General features: G+C 45.2%; 1 protein-coding gene across 4 annotated transcripts; it reads left to right on the top strand.

The window, feature by feature from the left end:
- Window positions 1-119: 119 nt before the first annotated feature.
- UBN1 (ubinuclein 1) lies at window positions 120-26,817 on the top strand. Of its 4 annotated transcripts, none has more exons than XM_033166935.1 (18): window positions 120-425; window positions 3,359-4,164; window positions 5,095-5,181; window positions 6,049-6,186; window positions 7,845-7,979; window positions 9,208-9,311; window positions 10,102-10,540; window positions 12,196-12,266; window positions 12,734-12,863; window positions 14,231-14,349; window positions 14,496-14,624; window positions 15,017-15,160; window positions 17,151-17,201; window positions 17,903-17,945; window positions 18,772-20,022; window positions 20,698-20,953; window positions 22,005-22,094; window positions 25,578-26,817. In XM_033166935.1, exons 2-18 carry the CDS (start codon window positions 3,916-3,918, stop codon window positions 25,628-25,630), a joined length of 3,489 nt encoding a protein of 1,162 aa, XP_033022826.1. In that variant the 5' UTR covers window positions 120-425; window positions 3,359-3,915; the 3' UTR covers window positions 25,631-26,817. The 4 variants fall into 4 exon arrangements, with proteins under 4 accessions (XP_033022826.1, XP_033022827.1, XP_033022828.1 ...); XM_033166936.1 differs by having other exon boundaries at window positions 121-425; window positions 6,049-6,144; XM_033166937.1 differs by lacking the exon at window positions 22,005-22,094 and having other exon boundaries at window positions 121-425.
- Window positions 26,818-27,827: the final 1,010 nt, after the last annotated feature.

Below are 27,827 nucleotides of genomic sequence, written 5' to 3'. Positions count from 1 at the left end.
AAAGTGAATGCCCTGTAGACCAGCGCTCTCTCTGATAGGCCGGCCCTTTGCATGTGACGCGGGAGAACTCCGCGCGTGACCTTCCCCCCCCCTCACCGCCGCCCTCCTCCTCCTCCTCCTGCTCTGCTTGTCAAAAAGCGAAGAGCGCGAGCGCGTTCCGTTGGCGTCACGTGACGCGGGCCTCGGGGGTTCCCCTCCAACCGTGGCTTGTTGTTTTTCGTTCTCTCCGCCCTCTCCCCTTGCACGTGACTTGAGGGAGCGAGGAATTGGATCCGGCGGCGGCGGCGGCAATTGCAGCAGCAGCAGCGGCGGTGCTTGCGAGAAGGGTTAGCTGCTGAGGCCGCGGCAACGGTTTGAGGTGGCCGGAGGGAAGGCGGAGAGGTGCCGTGAGGCGAGCTTGGAGCCGAAGAAATGGAGGCGCGCCGGTAAGCGTTGCTTTCGGGTAGAGGGCGGGAGAAGGGACAAACCTCCCCAGGCGCTCCAAAGCGCCTCCCTCGTTACCAGGGGCAACGGGGCCTTCCTTTCGCTACCTAGCCGGCTGAGAATAACCGACACCTTGTCTTTGAACTCTCCCCACCCCCGCCCCGATTAACCAGGACTTAGAGATGAGCTTCGGCCTTCTCCGCTCTTTCCCCCTAATACATGATGCAGGAGAAATGTGAGCGTGGGTGGGCAGCCCTTGCAGAGGGTTGAAAATTGCCATTTGTGCTTCTGCATTTATTTTGGGTGCGGGGGAGGGGAATTGGATACCACGAAGCCTGAACGAGGGGGGGGGGGATCTTTTCATAGCCTCTTACACGCCACACCTGAAAACCCCTAGTAGCTACTATCTGGGATGTCTGTAAACAAAACCTCCATGTGTTGTAGCAGTCGACATCAGCACTAGATGCTGTGGGTAAATAACGGTGCAGGCGTGTTGGGGGGGGGGGTAGGACCAGGGTTCTGCCTTTGTGGGCTTCCTGGAAAAGCTTTCTTGGCTGCTTTTGGAAATTAGGAGCGTTGGATCAGACCAGCAGTGGAGGGAACTTGTAGGCCTCCAGATGTTCATGGGCTCTGAGCTCTCATAATCCCTGAGGATTATTGGCCATGTTGCTGCGGCTGGTGGGAGTTGGACCTCAGAGTTCCCCACTTTGGGGGTTAAGTAGATATGTCAAGATAGATCTTGTACCCTTGCTGGTGTCTTTTAGACAACAGCACAATGGGGCTTCCCTATACAGTACTGAGACAGTGTACCTCTGAATACTAGGAGCAAGTCCAGGGGAAACAGCCATGCATCTGACCTATCAGTGTGTGAGAGAGAATGTTGAAGCAGGTGGACTTTGTTCAGATCCTGCAAGGCAATTAACCCATTTCTGTTTTCCAAATACTTTGCACTTGCATTAGTTACATTTCCTTATTGTCCAGAGCATGTCACACATGTTACTTCAATCATCCTTTTAGTTATAAAATGTGAGCCAATGGTTTTATCTCTGTATTCCAAATTGTGAGGTGGTTGTGGTGAGGTTTGAGGGGTGGGTTGTTCAAAGGCCACCTTCTAAGTTTATACGATTTAAACTTTGGACTTCCCAGCTTTGCTAAGCAGCACATCATGCCAACTTTTCTACCTTATTTTTGAGCTTGAGTTTAGCTTTGCTACAGTGAACCTCACTTAGATAAAGGAGGAGGGTGGGGAGTGACTAAATGCCAGGAAACAATAAAGAAAAATTGGCCTGTTGTTGCCATGGAGACCAGAAGCATGCATTCCATTAACTCTCTGGAAACTGAAATAAGTTCTATAAATAAAGGAATGCTATATGTGAATGCCTGGGTTACTTGGATTTCGCATACCTAATCCTGTTATTGTGCCATTGCACTGACAGGAAAGTGGATGGGTTTTGTTCTGACCCTCAACATGATGCTGTCAAGACAGAGCAGAACAGAGTGTAGTTGTTTGCATCCGTCTGTCTCAAGAGACAATGTAATGTATCTCCAGGGGTGAAGTCAAACCACTGGAGAGTCACAGTGCTTGCTGTGGCTGCAGAGACTTGTAACTCATAACTGCTGCCTCCTGCATTGTTTTTTCTGCGTTAGTGGCACTGAAGTGATCTCTCCGGGGTGCTACCCAGACAAAACCCACCCTTGGCCTTGCTGATGTGGTCCAAAGGGAAACATAGCAATACATTTGGTACAAGCTTGAGCTGCAGGAGTTGCTGGAAAGAGGCATACAAGACAACTGTCTTAGGGACTCCACTCCGGATTTGTGTAGGGTTTACTCCTTAGCCTTTTCTTCTCCCAAGGATGTCCCACAAGGCAGTGGGTACAGATCTTTCCTTGGGGTTTACTCCCAAAGCAACGGGTGGGGGAGTCATTTGAATGTGTAAGAGACCTTTGTAACAGGTACCCCCAAGGACATGGCTCACACAAATGTATTCTCCAAAGCATGTTATTTGTGTCCATCTCACTTTCTGTGTCATGGGGAAACAAAATACTATGTTACTGCTGTACAGTACATTGAACAGTCAGTCGTTCAGCAGCAGCATCTCCAGTTGTAGATAATTTATTTGGGGACAGTTCCTCATCCAAGCTGCTGCAATTGGCTTTTTCTCTCATCACTTTAGAGGACTTTCTGTCTTCCAGTTTTCACTCTAGAGAATGGATCATCTAATACTTTGTGTAATAATTTTGCTGATTAAGATTGGCATGAAACATTTGCATCCACAATCTGTCGGAACCCAAACCATGTCTATTGGTTACTGCCAATCCCAAAAAACTAAGAATTGCTTTGTTGGGTTAAGAACAAATGTTTATGTAGCTTAGCACTCTGTTCCCAAATGTTCTCCTATGAGTGCTCAGAGGGTGTAATAGTGACTAAGCTTTTATTGGTTGGTCTCTGCCAACTGGTAAGGACAAGCATGCTTTCTCTGAACATGGAGCTTCCATTTCTGCCTGTTGTAGCTAATATTTTTTGGCATGCATGTTCTCTGAGTTTAATGCTTTTCTGAAATCATTTTGTTTAGTAGCAATTACTACATTTCATGGTATCCAACTGTGTAATTGAGTTTTGTGTGGAAAAATTATTTGCTTGGACGTTCAGAGATCTCATCCAGTTACAGCAGGAGTGGGGAACATTTGGACCTCCAGGTGTTGCTGAACTACAGCTCCTGTCAGCCATTGGCCATAAATGCTAGGGCTGATGGCACTTGTAGTTTAGCAACATCTGGAGGGCTACAGTATCCCTACCTGCGTTACAGGGTACAGTCATTATTCATTACAACACCAGACCTGCCAGACGGGCCTCATTTGAAACATGGAGGAACAAAAATTGTGTGTTCACCTGTGCTGTTTTTTGTGGCTGGAACTTTCTGATTTTGTCTTTTAGGTAGAAATATGAAGATACGTCTTTGGAAAGAAGTTTCAGAGTACTATCTACATGCCATGGATCTGGATTTGTTTGGGTCTGAATGCTAGCAGATCTGCATTTCTATTCAGCAGAAGGCTGGAGCATATGTGTTCAGTGTTTTTTGCATTATGTCAGTTCCCAGTGTGGGAAATTCTCTGATGTGGGGTAACATAGCCCAGACTCACCTTTCCGGCCAAAGTCACAATGAAAGTGATTCAATAAAAGTTGCTCTGTTCAGAAAGCTCTTTCTTTCTTTCCTTCACGTTTGGCTTGAAGCAGAGTTGTGCTGCATAAACTTCAAGGGCCACATGCTAACCTGCAGTTGTGTGGCTATGGGATGATGATTCTTCTCCTCTTATGAAAGCAGAAATTGTTGCGTTGTTTTTCTTAAAACGCAGGAATCTAGCATATCTATTAATTTCTGCATTTGGCATCCATCTCTGTGTGTGTGATGCCCTCATGTGTATACTAGTCCAGACTTTGGCCTAGACAGTTGGAAACCATGCCATGATAGCAACTACAACGTAAGTCTAGCCATGACGGAACCCCACAGGGTCCAGCTCACCTCTTTGTCTGGTCCACTGAGCACCACTTTACTGAAAAAGCCTCGCCGGGAGGACGTCACAGGAACAGAGCACCCCCCGGAATCTGAACCTGCAGCTGCAGCAGTTCGCATTGCCCTCACCCTTTTTGAGCCAGATCACAAGCGCTGTCCAGAGTTCTTTTATCCAGAGCTGCTGAAGAATACACGAGGGAAAGGGAAAAGCAGTTCCACAGGAGAAAAAGTATGTGGACATCTTATTGTTCTCTGTTGCACATTCTTTAGTTGTGCATTTCAAAAACCCCACAACAAAGCTTTGAGATCTCTTGAGGATGGTGGACACCTGGCTTGACAGTAAATCAATTTAAATGCTGGAAACATACAGTGTGGAATGCACATTTGTTGCCTACGTGGTGGGCTTGCCTGAGTGCAGCTATCACTGACATAATAGGGACTATATTGAGGCCCACTCCAATGCTAGTTATATTCAGTGTAATTTAAGATGAGATGGGGAATAGAGTGAAACTACTGTTTATGTATTCTGTTGATAGCAGACAAGATATTGTGGGCTAGAAAATGGAAGAACCAAGAAGCTCAATTTGAGTGGGGTTGGTTAATAACATGTCTGGAATTGGCAGAGTTAGTTTAAAAGAGGGAAGGAAGTTTTGTAGAAGGTTGATTTCTCTGGAAGAATAAACTTTTTCTTGAATTTTGAAACAAAATATGGATATAGTAAGGCTTTGTCTAGGATGGCTGATGCTGATATTTGAGCTGGGACTAAAACTTTAGTCTCTGGTCTTCAGATACGTTCTTGCTGCTAAACAACACTGAAAAGTTTGTTTACAATTATGATTTTTAGGGCACATACTTGACAAATTTCTTTCCCTTGTGGCTGCTGGGTGTTGGGTTTTGTTTTGTTTTTTGTTTTTATTTTTTTAAAGTCTTTTAGACTGGAAGCCCAAGGGCAAGCTTTCCTGGTTTTGTCAACGTGATCTCCTACAAGCATGAACCAAGTCCCCACCTTTGCAACACACAGCTTCTACAAGCATGAATCTCCACTGAATATTCCAGACTCCCGCTTGGCCCTTAGATAAAAGAGGCATCTCTGTGAAACAGTGTGACAACTGACTCAATTCTGATGTTGTTCACCTCCCCTTTTGCTTCCTCCCTACAGAAAAAAGACCTTGCCGATCCCTTCAATGATGAGGAAAAGGAGAGGCATAAAGCAGAGGCGCTTGCCAGGAAGCTTGAAGAGAAATATGTACGTTTCTTCATTGTGGCTATGTACTAGAATGAAGTCCTTGTTTTAGCTTTCTTCATAGAAATGTTGTCTTTAACACTATGGTGATTCTTGTGTTTATATTGACGTTAGGAGTGTGTATACAACTAAGAACTGCTATGGTGATTACTATGGACTGGTGCCTGATAAAGGGATGTGTGCAGCACCAGTATTCAGGGAATATGAATATTTACATCTCTCCCTTCCTTCAAAAAGCTCATGGCTGTGTGCATGGTTCTCCCCTATCCATTTTATTTTCACAACAACCCTGCTGGGTAGGCTGAGATAAGAGATAATGACTATTCGGAAGTTACCCAATGGCCTTCAGGCTGGTTTGTTTGGGCTGTGGGATATGGGAATTCAGGTCCAGGCTTCCACATCTGCCCCTGCCACCAGCAGGAGGTTCTGGAGGTAGCAGATTTAGCAATGGAAGTGTATTTGATCCACTGGATCAAAGAGCTTCTATGAATGGTTGCAATTGGGGGGGGGGACCCAATGGCTAAAATGTTTCTATTTGAAATAAAGTTAAATTGACATTTTAATCTACTCCTTGACATTACCTGATGGATGCTTATTTTTATATGTTTTATTACAAATACTTTGTATGTGTGTTTTAAATTCTATTTTCCCTCTGATTATTTGTATGGGGTTATTGGGTTGTTCTTGTTTTTATTTTGATTATGTATTTTGTGTTTTTATGTTGTGATTTTATCCTGTGAACCGCCCTGAGACCTGTGGGTATAGGGCAGTATATAAATTTAATAATAATAATAATAATAATAATAATAATAATAATAGCTTGCCTTCTTTGGAGCAATTATGGGTAACCATCAGCCTTTCTTGTTTCAGGGTGGAAAGAAGCGCAGGAAAGATCGTGTCCAGGACCTGATAGATATGGGATATGGATACGATGAATCCGATTCTTTCATTGATAATTCTGAAGCAGTGAGTAGCAGTGGAGGGCTCTGGTTCCCAAAAATAAAGCAGGTGATGAAGCTGTCTGCCCTAGCAGCAGTGGGTGCTCCAGGTAGGGTGAACACCCAGGCTCCACCTGCACAGAGTCCTGGTTTGAAGGCTGTGTTTCCAGGTTCCAGAGCTATCTTGTTTTTCCAGTCTGCACAGAGGCCCATAGCAGGCATTCGAGCCATTCCCTCAGTCATGTCCCTCTGCCACAAAGGCCCAAACTATTGCTTGTTACTTGTTACTGCCTAGAGCAGGCATGGGCAGATTACAGGCTTGTAGAACCTTTAAAAAAACAAACAAACTAGAATTCTGACATCCACCAACTAGAGCCAAGTACAAAACAGTGGCTTGGGAGGTGGACCAAGACTTTGGGTTGTAGCCAATGTTAGTCATACTCAGAGTAGACACATTGACATTAATGAACATTACTGAATTAGGTTTTTTCATTTCAATGGGTCTATTCTGCTTAGATGTCAGAATTAAGAAATAGACTTCTTTTGACCAGGAACTTGTTTTCATTATCAGAGCAGGTCATTCCTTACATCAGGCATGGCCAAACATGGCCCTCCAGCTGTTTTGGGACTACAACTCCCATCATCCCTAGCTAACAGGACCAGTGGTCAGGGATGTTGGGAATTGTAGTCCCAAAACACCTGGAGGGCCAAGTTTGGCCATGCCTGCCTTACATGCACATATTCACTTCTGGGTTTCCTTCAGACTTTATTGATTTCAGTGACCTAATTGGGAGACGGATTGGTAGAGCATATGCTTTGCATGCAGAATGTCCCAACTTCAGTCCCCATTCCATCTCCAGGTAGGGCTGGTAGTGTCCTCTTGTCTGACAGTAAGAGCTGTTTGACAGTGCAATGGTCTCCCTGGAATGGGGGTGTGAACTCTCCTTCCTTGGAGGTTTTTAAGCAGAGTTTAGACAGCCATCTGTCAGGGATGCCTTAGCTGAGATTCCTGCATTGCAGGGGGTTGAACTAGATGACCCTTGGGGTACCTTCCAACTGATTCTGTGAAAGCCTGGAGAAATCAGTGTAGATGATACTGACCTAGATGGGCCAGTGAAATGACTTGGTGTAAGTCAGCATCTTATCTTCCTTTGATTTCTAGGTCATCTTCAAGTTCATTCTCCTGCATGTGCCTTTTACTCTGTAGACTCTTTGGGTATTAAATATTGCAATTGCTGGGGGAAATAAATTAAACAATTCCCATTATTAAACAGTTGCCATTTGGAACCCCTCCCCAACCTACTGCAAATTGCCCAATGATCGGAAGATCTTCCTGCCCCTGCTCTAGAGGACCCTAGGACCTGAGTGCATTCTTAGAGCTTTCCCCCTTCCTTTTCTTCCTAGAAGACTGGATTTTAGCATACATGCCTTGGGGGTGGGGTTTGGGAGTGGGAGCTGTTGCACCCAAAACAAAACAGGGAAAAGCAGGGCACAAAGCCAGGCATCATAGGGCAGTTAATAAAGATGAGGGAAGAGAAGTAAAGCTGTTGCCAAAATGTATTACTGTTCAAAATGATGCAGCTGTAAGAATCTGGTGTTTTTGCATGTCCAAAGTGACATCAAGGCCAATTCACTGGAAAAGTGAGCATGGTTTCATTGGGATACTTTTCACACGTTTACCCATCGGTTCTACAAGAATGCTGACTGATTTCTCCGCTTTGCCCCCAGTATGATGAGCTCGTTCCAGCATCTCTAACAACCAAGTATGGAGGCTTTTACATCAACTCTGGAACTCTACAGTTCCGGCAGGCTTCGGAGTCGGAGGATGACTTTATCAAAGAGAAAAAGAAGAAGTCACCTAAGGTCTGGAAATAAGATGCTCTGGGTGCTTTCTTTTTTAAATAAAGCCTTCAATAAAGTGTGGTTTTGTTGGCTGACAAAATGTGACTGCAGACGATGGGGTCAGTGGGTGGATGTCTTACTTCCTGTCTAATATTTTGTTACCTGAAAGAAGCTCAAAGGCTGAAATTATGTGTGGACTTACTTACCCCAAGCAAAGCAGAAAATACAAAAATAGTAGTTCAGCATAGAGGACATAAAGACCTTCAGTGCACTCTTGACAAATCAGGAAGTAGATCGTTTATAATTTACTCTGCTTGCAGTTCATACTGTAAGCAACACAGAGTGCTCCCTTTAATGGAAGGTTATAGTGACTGAGGTCACCTCATAGCTAGTAGGCTTTCCCTCCCTTTAAAAAGAAATGAAAGTTCTACCTGTGGTTTATAGTTCATGGGTAGGAGTTACATTAATGGACTTACATTAGTCATGTCCGTTAATTTGTTCAGAGTGCTTCTCCAGGTCCTATATGCAATGTACATTTAAAGCAATTTACTACTTTAAATAGTCATAGCTTCCCCCAAAGTATCATAGGAATTGTTGTTTGTTAAGGGTGCTGAGAGAGCTATAGTTCCCAGAGTGGTTTAACAACCAATCCCTCATTTCAGAGAACTTTGGGAATTAAAGCTCTGGAATGGGAATACTGTTCCCCAAATCGCTTTCAGCACCCTTAACAGTTCATAGGATGTCTTGTGAGAAGCCATGGCTGTTTAAAGTGGTATTGTAGTGCTTTAAATGTATGGTGCAGATGGGGCCTTAATTGGCTCCAACTCACTAATTGCATTCTGTGGGTGACTTCATTGACTCGGGTAGCTGAAAGAGATGAGAAATCTTCTCTTAGTCTTTGCATGACTCCAAGCTGTTGTTCTAGTATTAGGGGCCGCCTGAGAAAGTGTTTTGCAGCCCTCTTTGGGCTTGGAGATGATCCTTAACAACCTTAGATCTTCCTTGCCCTCAGAGGTGCTTCATCTTTTCCTTTTTCCATCATGGAGATTTAATCACTTGTTAGCAAGCATGTTCATGAATGACTACATGCCTGAGCAGCACCTTCCTCTCGTTTCATAAAGGTGCAGCTCAGGCATGTAAAGCCATCCATGAACACTCTTGCTAACAAGTGATTAAATCACTCAGTGTCTTTAATAGTGTCTTCTTTAGTGCTACATAATGACAATTGTTAAAATTATTTAATTCCCAGAAACGAAAATTAAAAGAAGGAGGCGAGAAGATGAAGAAAAAGAAGAAAGATGATTCTTATGAGAAAGAAAAGAAATCTAAAAAATCTAAGTTTCCCAAAACTGGGTAAGAGTCAGCTATTTGTATTAAAGGGCTTTTTTTAAATAGATGGTTATCGTCTTTCTCCTAGATGGAACTTCTTTTGTGGATTTAAAAAAGGAAACGCTAGAAAAACAATTTTAAGCGTTGGAGTGTGATATCTAAATTAGGCTCAAATCCCTCTTTTTGCCACTAATTTTCCAGATTTGTGTTAATCAAATCTCTCTCATAAACAAACCAGGAAGGTTTTGTGGTTGAGCAAGATAAGGATTATGAATTGTTTTGCATGATGCAGAAATAAATGCTATAGAATAGATGATTTTAAAAAAATGAGTTGGCAAGAATTTATTTTGATTCAGGGCTTGTTCAGATAACCCAGCAGCGAAAAGGAGTCAAGTGACTGGTCATCATTTCCTTTGTGATAGAACAGTAGAATGAATAATGATTCTAGAAGAAATGACTCTTAAGTTATACACGGACTTTCCCACAAGTAACTTTATTTCACCTGTCTTCTAAAATAGCACAGTAAAATCTTCCTCTTACCAATTTGCAGTTAGGACAGAATGTGTCACCTTATATAAGCTGCACTGCCTCAAGCATTGCTGAAGGTTGGAGAGTTTATATGATTTACTCACAGGCTGAAAGTCTCTGTGCACTTCCCTGCAAGTAAGTTCCATAGTGTGACATCTGAAATAACACGTTTAGGATTCTACCATAACAATCAAATTAAAGTTCAGTGTTAGGGCACTGTTAGGTTGTAGGTGCTCAAATGGTAGGACACCTTACTTTCCTCATATGTACCATGTTTCCTTTATAGTTTCACAGCCCTGAATGCAAGCAAGGAAAAGAAGAAGAAGAAATACTCTGGAGCCCCGAGTTACAAGGAAATGCTGAAGAAGTTTCAAAAGGAAAAGGAAGCTCAGAAGAAGCGGGACGACGAGCCAAAGCTTATTGTCCCTTCTCTGGCTGAAACTCCAACTCCACGGGAAGTGGAAAGCCTGCCCGATCCACTCCTCTCTTTCTTTGGCCATAGCAGTGACAATGAGCTCCTTCAAGCTGCCTCAGCTATGGACTCCCTGACTGATCTTGATCTAGAACAGCTGTTCAATGAATCTCCAGAAGAAAGCCCTTTCCATGACATGGAAGATGGGAGTGACCCCCTTGGGATGGCTCTAGAGCAGGACATCAAGCAGCCGCTCTCCCTCCCCGAAGGACTTCCAGGATCACTGGAGAAGCGCATTGAGGAACTGACACAGGTAACAGCAGATCATACCGGATGTGGCAAGTGATGTCACTTGCAGGGTAGACAATAGGTACAGTTCTTCAGGCTAGGAAGCAGCCTTAAGCAGAGTCAAGAACGCTGGTCCATCTAGCCCAGTCTCATCTTCACTTGCCGGCAGTGGCTTTGCACAGTTTTAGGCAGGGTTTTTTCTTTCCTTTTACTTGGGGCTGCCAGGGATGGAAACTGACCTTTTGCATGCAAAGCATGTGATCTCCCCTATGGTTGCTGCTTGCTTCCATGTTTTGAAGAGGTTCTTTATGGAAAGTCAGTTTGAAATACTGCGCAGGACAGCAGTTGAGGACAGAAGGCCGTCAGATTCTTGTTGTGGTCTGATGTGAGGTGGCATTATTCAGAGAAGTTGGGTTGTTAATGAGTGGCAACAGCCAAGCTGGCAGTCCTAGAGCCCAACTGAGCTGGGTGCATAGGCAGTTGTGAGGTATGTGTTCACATAGTGCTGTTCTGAGTTACTTATTGCATAGGTTTGTGGAGTAAGTGGTTGTACTGCTACACCTGTGGACTCTGGAGTACAGTTTGAGGTTTAGGTGGAGAGAATAAATCTTTGTATTATGGTTTCAATCTATAGCAGAGCTACCTCTGTTCTAGATTAACTATGCATGTCTGAAAAGGTTAATGCACCTGATTCCAGTAATGAGATGTGGAATGATTTCCATAACTTTTTTTTCCTTAGAAAAAATCCTTAAAATGCATAATTGCATTAAAAATACCTTAAGACCCAACTGTACCCAAAAACGTAATAATGAATGGATACATTGCCAATCTAATTGTGCAGTTTCAAAGTTATAATTAACTTTTTTCATATTGACTAAGAAGCATATAGTAAAAAAAATTATCTCTCATGCACATACCCATTATATTGATTTGTGACTGGGAGGTTGTTCGGGATGTACATAAAATTAGAACCAAAAGTATGCATATTCCAAGCAATTTAGCACATGGGAAAATTTTCTAGAAAAATTGCATCCTTTCCCATTTTTCCTCCAAGAATGCAAAGGGCTTTTTGAGAAAAGGCACTTTTTGAAATTATATTCCTCGTTGAACCAGAACCTGTTGCTTGAAAGAATGTTTGAGTCTGGAATATCACCTAACAATAAAATCTAGATAATCAATTAAATGCAGATGTTAAAACACAAATGGCAAAAAGGCAACCCAAGCAGAAAGATTCCATGCTGCTTCTGAAGATGTCCCGACTTTGGGGAACCTTCCAGAGCAGATTGGGGTTTAGGGGGTAGAGGTTAGGAGAAGGGGGAAGCTCCATTGCATTTGCTGGCCTGATATTGAATCTCTCCCTCGGAATTTGGCCCTGTTGTGGAAATGAATCTTGACTTCCAGAACTGCAGGGGGAAAGTTCCAATGGAGGAATCAATTCTGACTCATTTCAATTTTAATATCGCTGCAGCTTTCTACAGCTTTGGGCATTAACCGAGTCAGGAGGAATTGAAGCACCTTTCCTATGAGGAAATGCTATGGGGCTGTGACTTCTGTAGAATATACTGACTCCCCCCCCCTTTTTTTTCTTCTTCTTTCCCCTTACACCCTCCCCCCTGGTTGGCCCTTTTCCTGCATCTCTGGTTATTAACTATTCTGTGTTGGTCTTTTTGTGAACTCCAGGCTGCCAGGGTGGCTGAAGGAGAAGGCAAACACAAGTTCTTCAACCAAGAAATGAATAGCATATTGCTGGAGTAAGTCACTTTCCCAAATGTACCAATTCAAGGTGCTGGGTCTTAAGCTTCCAAAGCTCCGCTTGACCTCAGATACTTGAGAGAACTATTTCTACCATAGGTTTTGCTCTACATGTTCAGTCCTAATATTTCAAGAAACTACTATATAAAAATGAGTGGCGACAGCCAAGGAAATCTGTCCATACTCCATGGAAACTCTTGTTCAGATTAGCTTTTGACTTCTACATAATACATTCTTTAGACTTTGCTGGCCATTACTGTTTGCCACTGATTCCCCTCCCCCTTGTTATTCTTGTTTCATTTGTTTTTAACCTTTAACTTTCTTTATTTAGATTTTAAATTGAAGCTTTTTTAAAGGGCCTTTGCAATATTTTACTTTACCATGTTTTGCTTGGGCTCCCTTACTCTGCTGTCAAAGGGAGGGATTTGGATCAGAGCTAAATAGTGCTGCCTTTTTCTGCCCTCAGTATAGAGCTGCAAACTCGGGAGTTGAACAGCCAGGTCCGCTCAGGGGTGTATGCTCACCTAGCCTCCTTCCTGCCTTGCAACAAAGACACCCTGCTCAAACGTGCCCGCCGGCTTTACGTCTATGAACAGGTGAGTGGTCATGTAAATGCAGTGCTACTAGTCAGTGTAAGGTAATTCCCTTCTGAGGCCCACATGCCAATGGCGGATGGGTTCAGAGGCAAAAGTGGGTGGGCCAATAAATGTTTTAACTTTGTACACTAAGGTAGTTTTGTCTCATACATCATTTGTTAACCCAAACAAGCATAAAGCATAATCAGATTTCAAGGACATCCCCGTCAGGTAAAAACAAGGAGGGTGTGTGGCCTATGGAGAGTCCCAAGAGACAAATGGGTTGTACCGTATTTTCCGGCGTATAAGACGACTGGGCGTATAATACGACCCCAACTTTTCCAGTTAAAATATAGAGTTTGAGATATACTCGACCGCAGATTCTCCACCCGGCGTATAAGACGACCCCCGACTTTTGAGAAGATTTTCCTGGATTAAAAAGTAGTCTTAGACGCCATAATATACAGTATTTGGCACCCAGGCCCCTGGTGTAAGTGATAGTGGTGTCAACCATAGAAAGAAATGTCCCATGTCATAAACTGGATTTGTGAACATCTCTTTTTGGGCTCAGTGGCTGCTCATGGAGAAGGGAATGTGTGTCTCTGAATTTCAATACCTTTGCCATTTCTAATAAGGGATAAAAGGTTTCCACATAAGGGCTGGCTTCGATTTCCCTTTCTTTAACCTTGCAAAAACAAATTCAGGGTGATGAAAAGGGAATTTTATTTATTAAAAGCTTTTTTATACCTCTTTTCCAAATAGTCCAAAGTAATTCCTAACACATGAAAGAATAGAGCCATACAAAACACGCTATAAATTTCACAAAATCAAAGAGCTACAGGTTAAAACAGGAGATGACCCGGGCCAGGCAAATGCCCATCAGAAGAGAAGGGCCTTGCCACTCCATTGGAAATGTGATGAGGTAGCTTTCCAACCTTCTTTAGAACGTAGGTTCTATAATTTTGAAATTATAAATGTCTGAAAATATTTGGCTCCTAGCTCTTGCTGTCTGAACCAGCTCTAAATATTATTATTATTCATTTCATTTCTATACCGCTTTATATTTTTAAGGAAAAAAATCTCCAAGCGCTTTACATTAAAATGTCAAATAAAAGAATGCAGAAGAAAACATTACAGAAGAAAGTCAAATATAAAGTATAGCATTCAAAGCAACATAATTAGCAAGAAGTTAAATATGAAAGATGGCTGGTAAGCAAACTACATCTGAAGTCTAGACCTCACTTAGTGGTTAGGCTTAGATGAGTAAGTAGGGCTGCCCTTAAGGGGCGTGCAAAAGGAGTGCTTTCCTCTCAAAAACAATCTGCCTATATGGGCACAACTTAGCATGAATGCTGGGTCAGAGTCCCTAACTCTTTGTTTTTCTGCAGGGAGGGCGGATGAAGGACCCTCTTCAGAAACTCAAGGAAGCCATTGGCAGGGCAATGCCAGAGCAGATGGCCAAATACCAGGAAGAGTGCCAAGCGCACACCCAGGCCAAGTTTGCGAAGTGCGTTTTCAACTCGTTTTTAGTTTTAGTCTCTGCATTCCACTCTGTGTACACCCAAAGCTTATACTAGTGGGGCGGGGGCATATTTTAGAAGTGGATCCAATTACCACTCTCACTTCAGTGTCCCTCTTCTCTTCTCCTGTCAGGATGTTAGAAGAGGAAAAGGACAAGGACCAGAGAGAACGGGTTTGTTCAGATGACGAGGAAGATGACGATAAAGGAGGAAAGCGAATCATGGGACCTCGGAAGAAGTTTCAGTGGATTGATGAAATCAGGTTGGCAAAGTCTGAGGGGACAAGACTGGGTTTTAGAGCCTTGTTCCCTGGCTTCAGGGAAAATACACCTGTATCTGCCTTTCTGGGCATTACAGCTTTATTTGTTGCCAGGTTGGTTCAAAGATATGGGGGCTGCAGTTTTGAATTTAAGACCCAGGGTGGGGTGTCTGGTATGAAGATGTCATCTGGCTTCAGCATTTTGGCCTTGGCGTTCATCTTGAATTTGAAGCCCAAGATTACACTATAGTCCAAATATGACGGCTGAGCTTATTAAGGCTTTGTTTAAAATAACGTTCCCAAACTGAATCATTTGAGGGCAGTCTACATGCGGGATTGGGGGACAGGGGGCAAAGAGTATGGTCTGGGTAACCTAGGTAAACTTCCTCCTCTAGGGATTTGCTCTGTCAGGCGGTGAAAATCAAGCTGGACGGGTATGACCGTGAAAAGAACAAGGCTCACTCAATGGAGGATTATGTGAAGACTTTCCTGGATGCAGAAGTCAAGCCACTTTGGCCAAAGGGCTGGATGCAGTCCAGGTGAGAGGGAACAAGGCTGACTAATCACTATGTGCTATAATTTAGACATAGCAGAGGCATCCCCAACATCCGAAAGCTACTCTAGGCCCCATCTCTGACCCTATTGGCAATGCTGTCTCTGTCCCACAACATCCTGAGGGACACAGGTTCCTCAGCCCTGCTTTCAATGTAGGGAAGGCAAGCCCACAATAATGGTCATTTTGAATGTCAGGAAATGGCAGTTCAGCCATTTTATTGATGCCTGTAGCTAGGACTGTGCAATAAATTGCCATACCCTTGAATACCGGTATTGAAATAACATTGTGATAAGTGTTTCAACAAGACAATACTGTACACCCGTGAACAAAAGGTTGAAACTTGACAGCTTCCGAGGAGGTAGCCCAGCCGAACGGATACTTTACAGATACTTTGCAGGCTTTGTTTGCTCTCTCCCTCTTCCCTCCTGTAAGCCCTCACACAAACTAGGAAACTCTTTCAGCTTCACTGGTATGTTTCTTGCAACTTTTAGAAGGTAGTCATATCTCTCCTTGCTTTGTTGTCCCTCCCCTCTCTGAGAAATAAGGATAGAAGCCCTTAGCTGCAGCCAGTTTTTAATCCCTAGCAAGCACAGAAACCAACTCCTTCAGCAGAACTTCCTGCTCTCAAAACTCTGAGCTCAGCTAATTTATGCAGAGCCAGCTAACAATACAGGAGCAACTCCCATGGCTAGGCTATCAAAGATCCAGGGGAAAAGTAAACAGGGAATGTAAACAAAGAACTGGAAAGCACTTCTTCCTTTCTTCCCTCCCACCCACCCCCACTGGTGGGAAAAAAGGGATGAAGTGTGTTTATTTCCCCCCTAAATAGCTTTCCTCCATATTAAAAAGGAAGGTTTATTTATTTATTTATTTAAAGGAGACTTGCTTGTTTGCTTGCCCTCCCTCCCACCCTTTGATAAAAAGGGAGAGATTGATGGGATGAGGGTCAGGGGGAAATGGAGGGGAGAAGATTTAACTGGTTGCCTTCTGCTGAAATGGGAGGTTGGCTACTGTGTGAGAATGAAGCAATGCAAGCAAATGTTTGTCTACTCACAAGCAAGCCCTACTGGATTCAGTGGGGCTTACTCCCAGGAAAGTAGTTTAGCTGAACTCAGTGGGGCTTATGCATGCATAGATTCCACTTAGACCTCTGAGTGGGGAAACAGATGCAACTTTACTAGTAAATCACTTGAACCATTTTTATTAAATCTACTACTTCCTTACATTGTAAAGCCCTCAACCGCCATGGGGAGGCGCAGCAAGGCCCTCCACCACTGTAGGGAAGCGCAGCACACCATCCACCTTGATGGGGCCCTCCACCGCTGTGGGGATTCCTGGTCAGGCCCTCCTCCATTGTGGGGGTGTCCAGTGAAGCTCTTGTCTTCCGTGGGGAGGCACAGCGGGGCCCTTCTCCCCCGTGGGGAGCCCTCAGCCGCCATGGATATATATCATGATATATCAAGATATCATGATGTCTATTTGGTGACCTATTGTGATATTGAAAACCAGTTATCACCCAGCCCTACCTGTAGTATGAGTGTCAGTGGCATGACTGGGAGTCGAGATTCTCGTGCCACAGTGGGCCAGGCAGCTGCATATGATGAAAGGAGACCTGCAGAAGAGGTTGCTCCAGATGTTTAACAGTCAAAGCAATTTTGGAAGTCTAAAGGGGTCTTCAGAAGGACAATATGCAGGGTTGCAGCATGTTTGCTGATGGCTCACTTTCTGCTCAAGTTGGTTGTCATCTTTGATTTACATACATGGTTTCTAACCCACAGCAAGTGCTGTCTGCATGTTTTTGTGTAACTTTTCTTTACAACAGTGGGATCTAGAAACTTCCTTTTAAAAACAGAAAGATTCTGTTCTCAGGAGTCTGCTAGAGGCACTAAGATCTTAAGCTTGAAAGGCTCATTTCTGCTGCTTGGAGATCTGATTCCCAACAGGTCTGGCTCAGCTTTCTCTCCTTTTTTCAGGACCCTCTTTAAAGAAAGCAGGCGAGTGCATGGTCACCTTACATCAATTCCGTGAGTATCTGTCCGTGCTTGTAGTACAGGAAATCTGTCCTGTGCTCCTGCTGTTTAGTGCTTGGTCACGTTTTGTCACTCGGATGGCAACTGTGCACGTGGGTATCCTCCAACATGGACAAACATGAACTTCTGCAGGGCTTTCTGCCTTATTGCTGTTTTTTATTTGTGGATCAGACATGAGAAATGGTGGAATAGCACTGCTAGCACATCTTTGGTGGAATAGCAATGCTGGCAAAATCAGATAAAGTTTGAAGGAGCAAACTGGGATCAGTATGTGTTATACTGCACAGCAGCAAGCATCCTTGGTGAATGTACTGAACATGTGAAGCTGCCTTGTGCAGAGTCAGGTCACTGACCCACATGGCCTAGTACTGTCCGCAGCAACTTTCCCACTGATTCCCCCCTCCCCCCCAAGCTACGTAAGATGCTTTTAACTGGAGATGCCAGCAACTTAAAGGTGGGACCTGGCGCATGCCAACCAGGTCCTCTGCCACAAAACCATGGCTCATCTTTATATGTGTCTGCTCCCCAAACACACATAACACTCCCCAAGGTTGTTCATCATTTGAGCACATGTCTCAGTTGTAACTGGCTCCCAGGGATTGCCACTAGGTTCTCTAGCTAGCCTCCCCTGGCAGGTTACATCATGCTGACCTGGAAGTAAGATAATCTCTTCTCTTGCTTGTGTTTCCCTACAGAGCAAAGAAGAAAGTCATGGCGCCTCCAAAGGTGAAAGGAAAGGTGAGCAGTTATACCTGGGCTCCTATTAGCACTCATCCCTGATTGCGTCTTCTTGGGACATATGAGAATATGGGGAAGATACAGTTGCTTCTTGTGTACATTGAAACAGCTCTCCAGGACCCACTCCTATGATTTGTGCCCCGAGTTTACATGGTGCTTTTCTAGATTTGATTGTCAAAGCAATGTAAGCCCAGCTAGTTCCCTGCGATGATGGCCCTGGAGTCTAACATTAGACTTTTAAGTGTGTGTTTGGCAGGGGTAGGGGCAGACAACTAAGAAAAGTGAGGCCAAGGTCCAAGTGAACAAGATGAGTGTAAGCCAATGTAGTTAAAGAATGCTTAGGTACTGGTTTTGAGGGACTTGAGCCAAAAACTTCATGGAAAAGAGGTGTAGCAAATTGGTATCCTTTCTGGATTAATCGCCTTCAAGTAGGCTTTCTTCTGATAGAAGAACTGAAGTAGTCTCTGCAGCATTCAGCACTACAGCTGCAGGAAGTATCATGTTCTAGGAAAATGCATGTCTAGCTGCATCCAAAGTTCTCTCCAGACGTTCATATTCCTGCATTGCTTTTAATTTTGCTGTTGAAATTGCACAACTCCAGAATGTACTGTATAAAGAACTCTGCCACTTTTAATAGCAACCCCATTTTAATATTCTCTTCCTGGTACCAATTGTGCCTTTGCACAGCATGTATACAGCCCCTTCTGTAATCCATTTTATCTAGAGCCTTTGGGCAAGTAACACTCCTTCAATTTAAAATAACTAAGAAAAAAATAGCTGGGCAAATAGCATTAAGTTTACAACCTGTCTAATCTCCCTTTTCCAGGAGTCCTCCAGTAAGCCAGATAAGAAGTCGCCCCTTCCTGTGCCCTTGATCCACTCAAGCAGCGGGGTTACGCTTTCTCCAGAGTCGCAGGGAGTTGCAGTTGGCCTCAGCCCTCAGACCAGGGAGCTCTTGGCCATGAGTTCAACCCCAACCCCCAGCAGCACAGCTGCTCCTCCCACTTTCAGCATGGACGACTCTCTGGATGAGGACTTGATCCACAATGCTGCCTCGTCTTTGGAAGCGGTCTCCAAGGAACTGGCTGTTCTTAACAGCCGGACGGGGGGAAGCCCTGACTTCACGCTCCCCGCCACCCCAAAGGTGCCTTCGGAGAAACCCCCCATTCAGACCACATTGGAAGAGAAGAGGAGCTTCTCCAAGCCAAGCCCCTCACCTGCCCCATCTCCAGCCGGCGGCTCTCTGCAGTCACCGCTGAACTTCCTGGCCGAACAGGCCTTGGCGCTGGGCCAGTCTCCTCCGGACAAAAAGACTGAGAGCTCTAGCTACAGAGAACTCTCCTGCCAGGCTCCCCCTGCCAAGGTTCTGGATGCCCACCAGTCTAAGCCGAAGCATCACAGCCTGCCACGCACCCTTCATGGGCCCCAGACCTCGACCCCAGTCCAAACGCCCCAGGTGAAGGTGTTCCCCCTGGGCTCCCAGCAGCAGAAAAACTTTTCCCCATCCCCTCCCTTTGTCAAGCTGCAGGGTCCCAAGATCATCTCCCCTTTGCCCCAGCGGCCTCCTCTCCATCAGCAGGTCAAGACCCCCACCAAATCACCCGGCTTCCATTCTTCCTCCTCCTCCTCCTCCTCTTCAACCATCTCCCCAGGGTCTGGCAGTGCCCACAAGACCCCCAATTCCTCTTCTCTGACCCTGAGCTACACAGGGAAGCACCCCAGCACCCCTGGCTCATTGGGGCAGTCGTTCAAGTCGCCTTTTGTGGCCTTGTCGCGTCACATGGCAGCTTCTTCCAGCGGCTCCACGTCCAGCATATCCACAAACCAGATCTCCTCCTCCTCCACGGGGAACCTGCTCCCAGGCACATCTCTTCCTTCTCCTGGGCAGGCTCCCAGTCGTTTGTCTCCAAGTTCCATGGTGAAGAAGGCCCTGGTCTCCCAGAAGCTGACCTTGGTTGCTCCACCAGGGGGTCCGAATGTCAGTTCAAGCGGAGGGACGCAAGGAGTGGCCAAGTTGCTGACCTCTTCCTTGAAGCCCGCTGTGGTTAGCAGCACTGCATCCTCAACGCCTGTGCCGGTAAGTGGTCCCTCCCAGAGGCCTGATGTCAGCTGACTAAGTTCCTTTTTCTTTTGCCCTGCGAACTTCCCTGTCTACCTTGATTTGGCTGCTGCTGCTTCTCTTTAACTCACTGTTACCAACTGATGCCAGCGCAAGCCAATGTGGCGCAGTGGTGCAATGTGGTGCAGCCTGGGAGATAAGGATTCAAATCCCCACTTGGCCACCAAGATCACTGGGTGACTTTGGGTCAGTTACTTACCTCTCAGCCTGACCTACCTCATTGGTTGGTGGCTAGGATAAAATAAAGGCAGAAGAACCATGTGTGCTGTCTTCAGCTCCTTGGGAGGAAAGGTGAGATGTAAATATAGCCAATAAATAAATGTTCTCTTTCATTCGGGAGACGTGTTGCAAGGCTGTCCACCCCCTCAAAATCTGGAAAGTGATTGCTAGAGCTGTGTGCCTGGCACAATTCTGAGGGACCTGCACCAGGTGGCATTGGGTGGGAGAAAACAGCTTCTCTTAGCTATCAGCAGTAATTACTGGAGGCAAGGGGACTTTCTTTCCTGGAAAAGTTGAAACCCATCAATTGAATTCTGAGGTTGTGCACGAGCCTCTGTGTCACATGCTTCCATGAATGATGATCGTGGACCGTTTCTCTGCTCTTCTGATGGTTGCTTTCTCTCTCCTTCCCAGAAAGGAGCCAGCGGAGCAGTCCTGCTTACCAGTTCGTCTTCCTTGAATGTCCTGTCTCCTGCTTACAAGCCCGGCAACCCGAAGCTGCCGGCACCAGCCCTGAGTTCCACCCCGCTAGGAATTATCTCACCAATCCATTCCTTCCCTCTACATGTGATTTCCTTCAGCTCTGAATCGTCCCCCAAGTCAGGGGTATCGAAGGACGCCATTGTCACAGGACCGGCCCCGGGAACTTTCCATCATGGCCTTGGCCACAGTAAGTGTTTGAGAGGGAAATAGGGGCCCGCACTCCAGGGAAACCGTCGTTGTGACCCCTGGGGGGCTTAATTTGGCCCGCAGGCCAGAGTTTCCACACCCATCACACCCATACCTTTAATGGTCTGGGCCTATCAGTGTATGGGAAGGCCCACTTGCTTCCACGGGAAGCTGTCTGATCCTTGAGATCTTCTTCAGTGGCTCAGCTCAGGGTGCTTCTTAGGATGAGGTAGCCTACCTGTTCCTCATTGGCTATTGCCTGTGCTTGCATTTAGGTGTCAGGTAAAACAGCCTTGTCTGTTCAGTCACTCAATACCTTTGAATATACTGGATCAACATAATCTGCTGGGGTTTTTTATTTGCTAGATGTCTATGGTTTTGTTGTATTATAGTGCAATTTTGGAGCTCGTGTTGTGAGCCGACTTGGAAGCTACAGTTGTGCTGTGGGGTGTAAATAATTTTAAAGAAAGATGTGGGAAATGGGAAAGCAGCAGGAATGGCTTGCCCTGGGCAACAGTAGAGGTCCAACTGCCCCTGTGACCTATTCCTTGATTACTGCACTATCCCATGATGGCTTGGTACGTGTGAATGGAGCCTTTGCCGTCAAAAATCTATATTTTATATCCCTCACATTGCCCAGGATCAGTTGCTTTTCAGCAGAGTCAGTTCATGCATTGGGCTGCCAGTAATGCACAGGGATTATTAACCCACTCTTGGTTTGCAGGGGCTCCGCTGAATGTCAAGCTCCACAACCAGCACTGGTTGGACAAGCCAGGCTTCTTTCCTCTTTTCCCCAACAAGTCTCAGCTCGAACTGAATTGTGCTTTGTAGCCCATCAGTTGAACTAGTTCCACTTGATTGTTTGCTGCAGAACTTGACAGACATTGGGGAGGGAGGGGCAGCTCTTCTTCATTAGAATCCACCTGCAGGCATCTTCTTCTCTGCTTGTTTCTGTCTTCAACGTACATTTGTTTCTCCTTTATTCCATCCTCCTCCTCCTCCTCCTTTTCCTCTCCTTTCTTTCTCTTTCTCTCCTCTTCCCTATTTTCTAGGTCTTTTGGCTGGCTTGCCCTCCAGCCTGCGCCAGGCAGCGCCCCTCCCACTCTCAGTGCTGCCTGCCCATTTAGCACACAGCCTGCCAGGTAACTCCTCTGCTGCTGCTGCTGCTGCTGTTGTTTGTCTTCTGCACTCGTGAGTCACCCCGCAGGTGCCCTCCTGCTTTGCAGCAAGGGAGCCACCACCCTTGCCATTGACTCCAGGTTCACAACTCCCGTGGTTTAGGAAGCCTCTGTAAAGCCAAGGATGGATTGTAGGCCCTAATGCTCTAATTTCTTTTATTGAAGCTGTGCTGGAACACAGGAAGCTTAAATAACCCTTCCCCTTAAATATTAGCAAGCTGTCTTAAACAGAATCAGATTATTATTCTGTCTAGCTCAGTATTGTCTGCACTGACCGGCCATGGCTCTCCCAGGTTTCAGGCAGGGTTCTTCCCCCACCCCTGCCTGAAGATGCCAGGATTGAACCCGAGGTCTTCTGCCACCAAACTACTGTACATACAGCTGCTTTCTCAGAAAAGTCCCAGGTTACAATTTTACTCCCCCCCCCCCTTCAAGGCCTTTCTTTCTGTGAAACACACACATGTGGATTAACTGTTGCCCACATGGCACAAATACAGGGCTGGGCTGGCTTTTAACATGGGTGGCTACCCTGTGGCCCGTCTGCTGTATGTGGCCCCCAAGATATTTTCAGTGGCCCATGGAGAACCCGCAATATTTGACACTTTTCAAGGTGTGGGGCTTAGTTTCCGCAGGTCTTGCAATCTTGCCTCAATGAGAGTTTAAAATGTTTTTCAAAGGATTTCCTTTAAGTGTTCCTCAAACGTCCACCTTGTTTTTGAGCTGCAAACGTTTGTGTTCACTGGGCTTCTTGAGCCCTCGTCAATCTTAATGTCTTTATTTCCGGTAACACTGACGCTCTTAACTGCCAAAGGGGAGCTGGTCTTGAATGATCAGTCCCAAGAGCTGTTGAAAGCCTTGCAACATTAAGTGGGGCAAAGCATCACAGCTGCACTTTAACCCAGCGGTAAATTGAGTGGTAAGCACTAAATGAGCTAGTGGGGAGCAGAAACAGAGAGGAAAGAAAGAGGGGGAGTTCTTCATGATGGGAAAAGGGAGTAATTAATGTGGAGGTCAATAAAGTAACTTAGGGGGTGGGAGCATAAATTATTTCATTTGGGAATGATTTCTAAGGAAATGAATGGAGAGGAAGCAAGAATGTTGGTGTAGGAAGTTCTTCAAGTATGCTTTAATGTTTTTAGTTGGAAGACAAGGAATTACTTTTGTGGGTAGAGAGGGGAAGCAGGAAACATTAATTCCAGTAGTAATAGTTCCTTACATGCTGGTTGTGGCCTCCACCTTACGTATCACTGATATATTTCTTTTTTTTTTTAAAAAAAAAGAAAGAAATAGAAATAAGGTTTCTCTTTTTCTGCCATGCCCATTTGGGCATGTATCCCTTGGATTGGCTGTGGCTCAGTGCAGCCCTCTGCTCGGAAAAGGTTCAGCAACCTGTTTTCTAAAGCCTTGAAACAAGACATGGATGCTCCTGGCTGCACTAGGTGTTCAGAGGAACTACTGTATATGGCAGTTGGCAGCCTCTTGTTAAACTTTCAACATCGAAGTCACTTGGGGATGTGTTTGCTCCCATTTAGGAGGTCGTTTCTGTAGGTTGCCCAGTCTCTCTGAAAGTGCAGAACATGGTGCCATGGCAACTTGGTTGCTTCCTCTGCCCCCCTCCCTGCTAATTAATTGATTTATTGCTTGTTTTTATTGCAAAGTTGTTGCTAATAACTTGTGGTGATGCTGCTGCTGCTGCTACTTCTGTTTGTTGTGGAGGGGGGTTGTGCTGCTGTGTTACATATTCTAAACGTAATTTTAAATTGCAATGATTTAATTGCTTTGGATCTTGTGGAGAACATAGGAGGCTGCCTTCGTTTACAGTCAGACCATTGGTCTACACTGGTGGGCAGAGGCTCTTCAAGGTTTCAGGAGAGGTTGGTGATTGAGGCTGGAACTTTCTGCATGCAAAGCAGACGCCCTACTAATGAGCTCCAAACCTTCTTTCACTGCCTTGGGTATCTGACATACTCAGAGTGTAAAAATAGCATTTACATTGCTTAGGAACACTTCACTGCATAGTAACAATACTTCAGATAACAGCATAGAGTGCAGTTATTGTTAGCTTTTATTCAAAAGCTCAAAACACTTGGGGTGGCTGAATTTCAGTGAATCCTTTGCAGGCCTTGAGGAACTTCCTCAGCTTGACCAGGGTGGGGGTGGGGTTGCTACTTTGTTGATGTTGTTTACTCAGAGTAAAAATATTCCTCCCTTGGAAGAAGACCCACATTCTTTCCCAAAGGAAATCCACCTCATTGCTTTCCAGTGGCCAGGGGAATATCACATATTGGTGCAGGAGCTTCTGAGGTCTCCTGGATGCAATTGGATGGGTTGATAGCTGAAGCTTTGTAAGCCGACCTTGAGGAAACATGCTTTGGAACATGTTCCAGAGCAGGAGTAGGGGAATCTGTGGCCCCCTAGATGTTCTAGGACCCTATCTCCCATCATCCCTGACTATGAGCCTTGCTGGCTGGGGTTGATGAGTCCAGCAACCTCTATTCCTCCTCCAGAGGATGGGTTTTGCTGTCATGCTTGAGGTCTACAGGCTGAACTTTACAAGTGCGCATCACACAGAGAGTGTTGTGCCAAATAGCAACCTGCAAAGGAGCTGCCACAGGGAGAACTCTCTCCTTTTGCCTCGGCTGCTGTGCTTTTGTCTTAGTCTACACCTGTAGTGCAACATTGTTGTAGAATGGACTGTTAGTGCTTGGCACATTTAAATTTTCCTCAGTGTAAAATAATTCCATGCAAGGTTTTTTTTTAAAGCACTTATTGAAGAGGGGTTGTAGCCTCCCTGTTGTATGAAGGGGTTTGCTTTTACTTAGCACAGTATGCCATTCCTTCACCTGTAATTTGAAGTAGTACAGTGCACTGTTCCATCCTAGAACTCTACAAATTTTGTCACCACATTTTGCTGCATGTTTAAGACAAATCATCCATAAGTCATCAGTACTTGACTACTGATTGTAATCAAGGCTTACCCACCAACCATATGTGATATCAAGAAGAGTCTTGGGTGTGTTTTTGCCCAGGATGAGAGAGAACTTAGCTAGGGGAACCTAAACCTTTGTTGTGCACATTCATTAGAGCATTGGAACATGGGTACCATTTTTTCCTCTTTCCCTCCTGTCCTTCTTCCTCCTCTTTGGTCCCTGCCAAATGCTTGAGGGGGCCTTACTGTCCCATGATGCAACACAAAGGACACCAAGGCCCAAGCTGTAAACATTTGAGGATCCAGTTCTGTTTACAGAACTTCAGTTTTTTGGTCACAGGGTTTGTTTGTTTTTTACTGCAGTTATCATCCCTTCCTGTCTGTCAGTGTCTCTATTAATTAAACTCTTTAGTAGCTTATGGCTAGTAACGCTTGCTAATCATTTGGTAAACTAAATGTTTGGAGCTTCCACTGCTGGGGCGGGGACAATAATAGTTCTTCTTTTGCATCTCTTTCAGATACATCTCAGCTGCATGGTAAAGGGTCCAATGTACAGCCACGGAAATTGTGACAGTTCGAAAGCTGAGGACATGACAAGCCCTAATAGGGACTTGCAGAATGAAGCCACGAACGCAAGGTGCCCTTTCTCTCTCCCCCCCCCCCAACTGTTCCTTTTTGAATGGAGTCGATCTGGAGGTTCCTTCCCTGTTTGGACCAGTCCCTTTCCACAGGGATCTGTGCCTCGCACTAAGAAAGGAAGCACTTAACTGGTGCAGTTCTGGCACCTGCCCTGGCTTCACATACTTCAGGCACCAGAGTGGGAGGGAGAGATGCAGGCAGGGCTCTAGAAGCCGAGCACGGCAACCCAAGCCCTTCTTGTCACATACCTCTGAATCCAGTTTCTCACTCCTTGATTTTCCAGTGGACTATGTGAAGGTGCTTGAACATTCCTGCTTTGGGTTTACTTGGCTGGCTTAAGCTAATCAAAGAGTGACAGTCACAAGTGGTTCCCCTCCCCCCCCCTTTATGGTACCTGTAATAAAGCTATGCTGACGTCAACCAAGAAGACCCACCTTTCTCTGTGGCATCTTTTGTAAAGTCAATCAGCTCATTGGTCTTCTCAGAAGGACAGAGACTTGTGAAGCCTTGAGATGCATTCATGAACATTGGCATTCTGATCTTTTGTGTTTTGCTTCTCTGCCTTTTATTTTTTGGTATGGTCAATCCTGCCCTCTTCCCTGCCCTGTCATTACCACTGAATGCATAGGATTGGACAAGTCCCCTTTCTTTTCCAGCATGTCATTGTGTATAGCAAAGCCGTAATTCCAGTGCCTTTTATGGTGGAGCAAGAGTGCAAAACATTTCAAGCTCTTTTTGTGTGGGCTCTCTCTTTTTTCCCCCCTCAAAAATTATTAGCTGTATTTAAGACGTGTTGGGCTTTATTTGATAAGAGCTTTTTTTCTGGAGTTATACACTATTTTCTGGACTTGACCTTGTGGAGTTGCCTAGTGCCAAGCGGAGTACAAAATAGATATTGATCAGTAGGTGTGGAATATGTGGACCTGAGTTTCCGCAAAAGCAGGGATGGGGAACCTGTAGTCTACCTGATGATGATGGACTGCAAACCCCATCGTTCATGACCATTGGCTATCCTGCTTGGGGCTGCTGGGAGTGGGAGGGCCACAGATACTCCATCCCTGCCCTAAAGCTGTTGCCCCAGACTCAGATTTCAGCAGGTGTTCTGTAAGCAAGGTGAGATCTAGAGCTCTACTTTTGCTCTACTGGAGGAAAGAGCTCTGCATACCGATGCACAGAGACATGGGTGTGTGGAGCTGGTCCTCTGTAGGACTACTGGGTTGCGGACCATTATCTATTTGGGAATGCTGTGCTAGCACCAGCATGATAATGGAACCATTGTATTCTGGTGACAGGGCAGTTCCCTCTGAGAAACTTTCCTGTGCAATCACTGGAAATTGGGCTTCATTTAAGAGCTTGCTCAGGCTTTTCTAAGAAGTTCGGTGGCTAAGCTCTTAAAAGTGGTTGTGCTTCAGAGCTGTCATAAATACCTTGCTTTGAGGAGGTGACTGACACCTCATTTGGTCAGTGGGCTAATTTGTGTAAGAGAACCAGGAAGGGGTGGGGGCTGAAGGACTAACTCAATCTTCCCCCTCTTCACTTGACCTTTTTGTCCCAGCATGCTGCTTGCCCTAGGGAGAAAAGAGGTTATAAAATACATTGCCACAAAGAGGGGCACATATGGCAATCCCTGTGAAAAGAGGCTTGCTGGAGCAAGCAGCCTCTTCTGTTCCTGGAATGCCATAGACCAGGTTGGGCCCAGTGGCTTGCTGTCTTTTTCAAGCCTCAGGGCAGCCATCTCTCTTGCAAACAGAAACTGTCCATAATAAACCACATGGCTCCTCAAGGTACTCCCTTCCCTTCAGAGCCCTACATTGGATGGTTCTTCCTTGGTATCAGAAAGCTCTTGATCCTCTTAAGTGGTGTGAACCCCATTTTTTTTTAAAAAAAAAAAGAGAGAAAGAAAATAAATCACAATGAGTTCTGCTTGGATTACAACCAAATTTGGAGCCAACTTCATTCCTTCAGCATGCCTGTTTTGAAGTCCAAATAAATATGGACATAAACCCTAATTAATTTGTACATCTCCCCAACAAAATGAATTGGATAATTTCAAGCTTATTTATGAAAATATATCCATTATTTCCATGAGAAAATAAGAATAATAAAAACTCTAGGTTGTAGTAAAAGAG

The sequence above is a fragment of the Lacerta agilis genome, chromosome 13 (assembly GCF_009819535.1).
Source record: "Lacerta agilis isolate rLacAgi1 chromosome 13, rLacAgi1.pri, whole genome shotgun sequence".
In the NCBI taxonomy this organism is placed as follows: domain Eukaryota; kingdom Metazoa; phylum Chordata; class Lepidosauria; order Squamata; family Lacertidae; genus Lacerta; species Lacerta agilis.
Note: the sequence above shows the minus strand (reverse complement) of the source record. Positions and strands in the feature narration are given on the sequence as shown.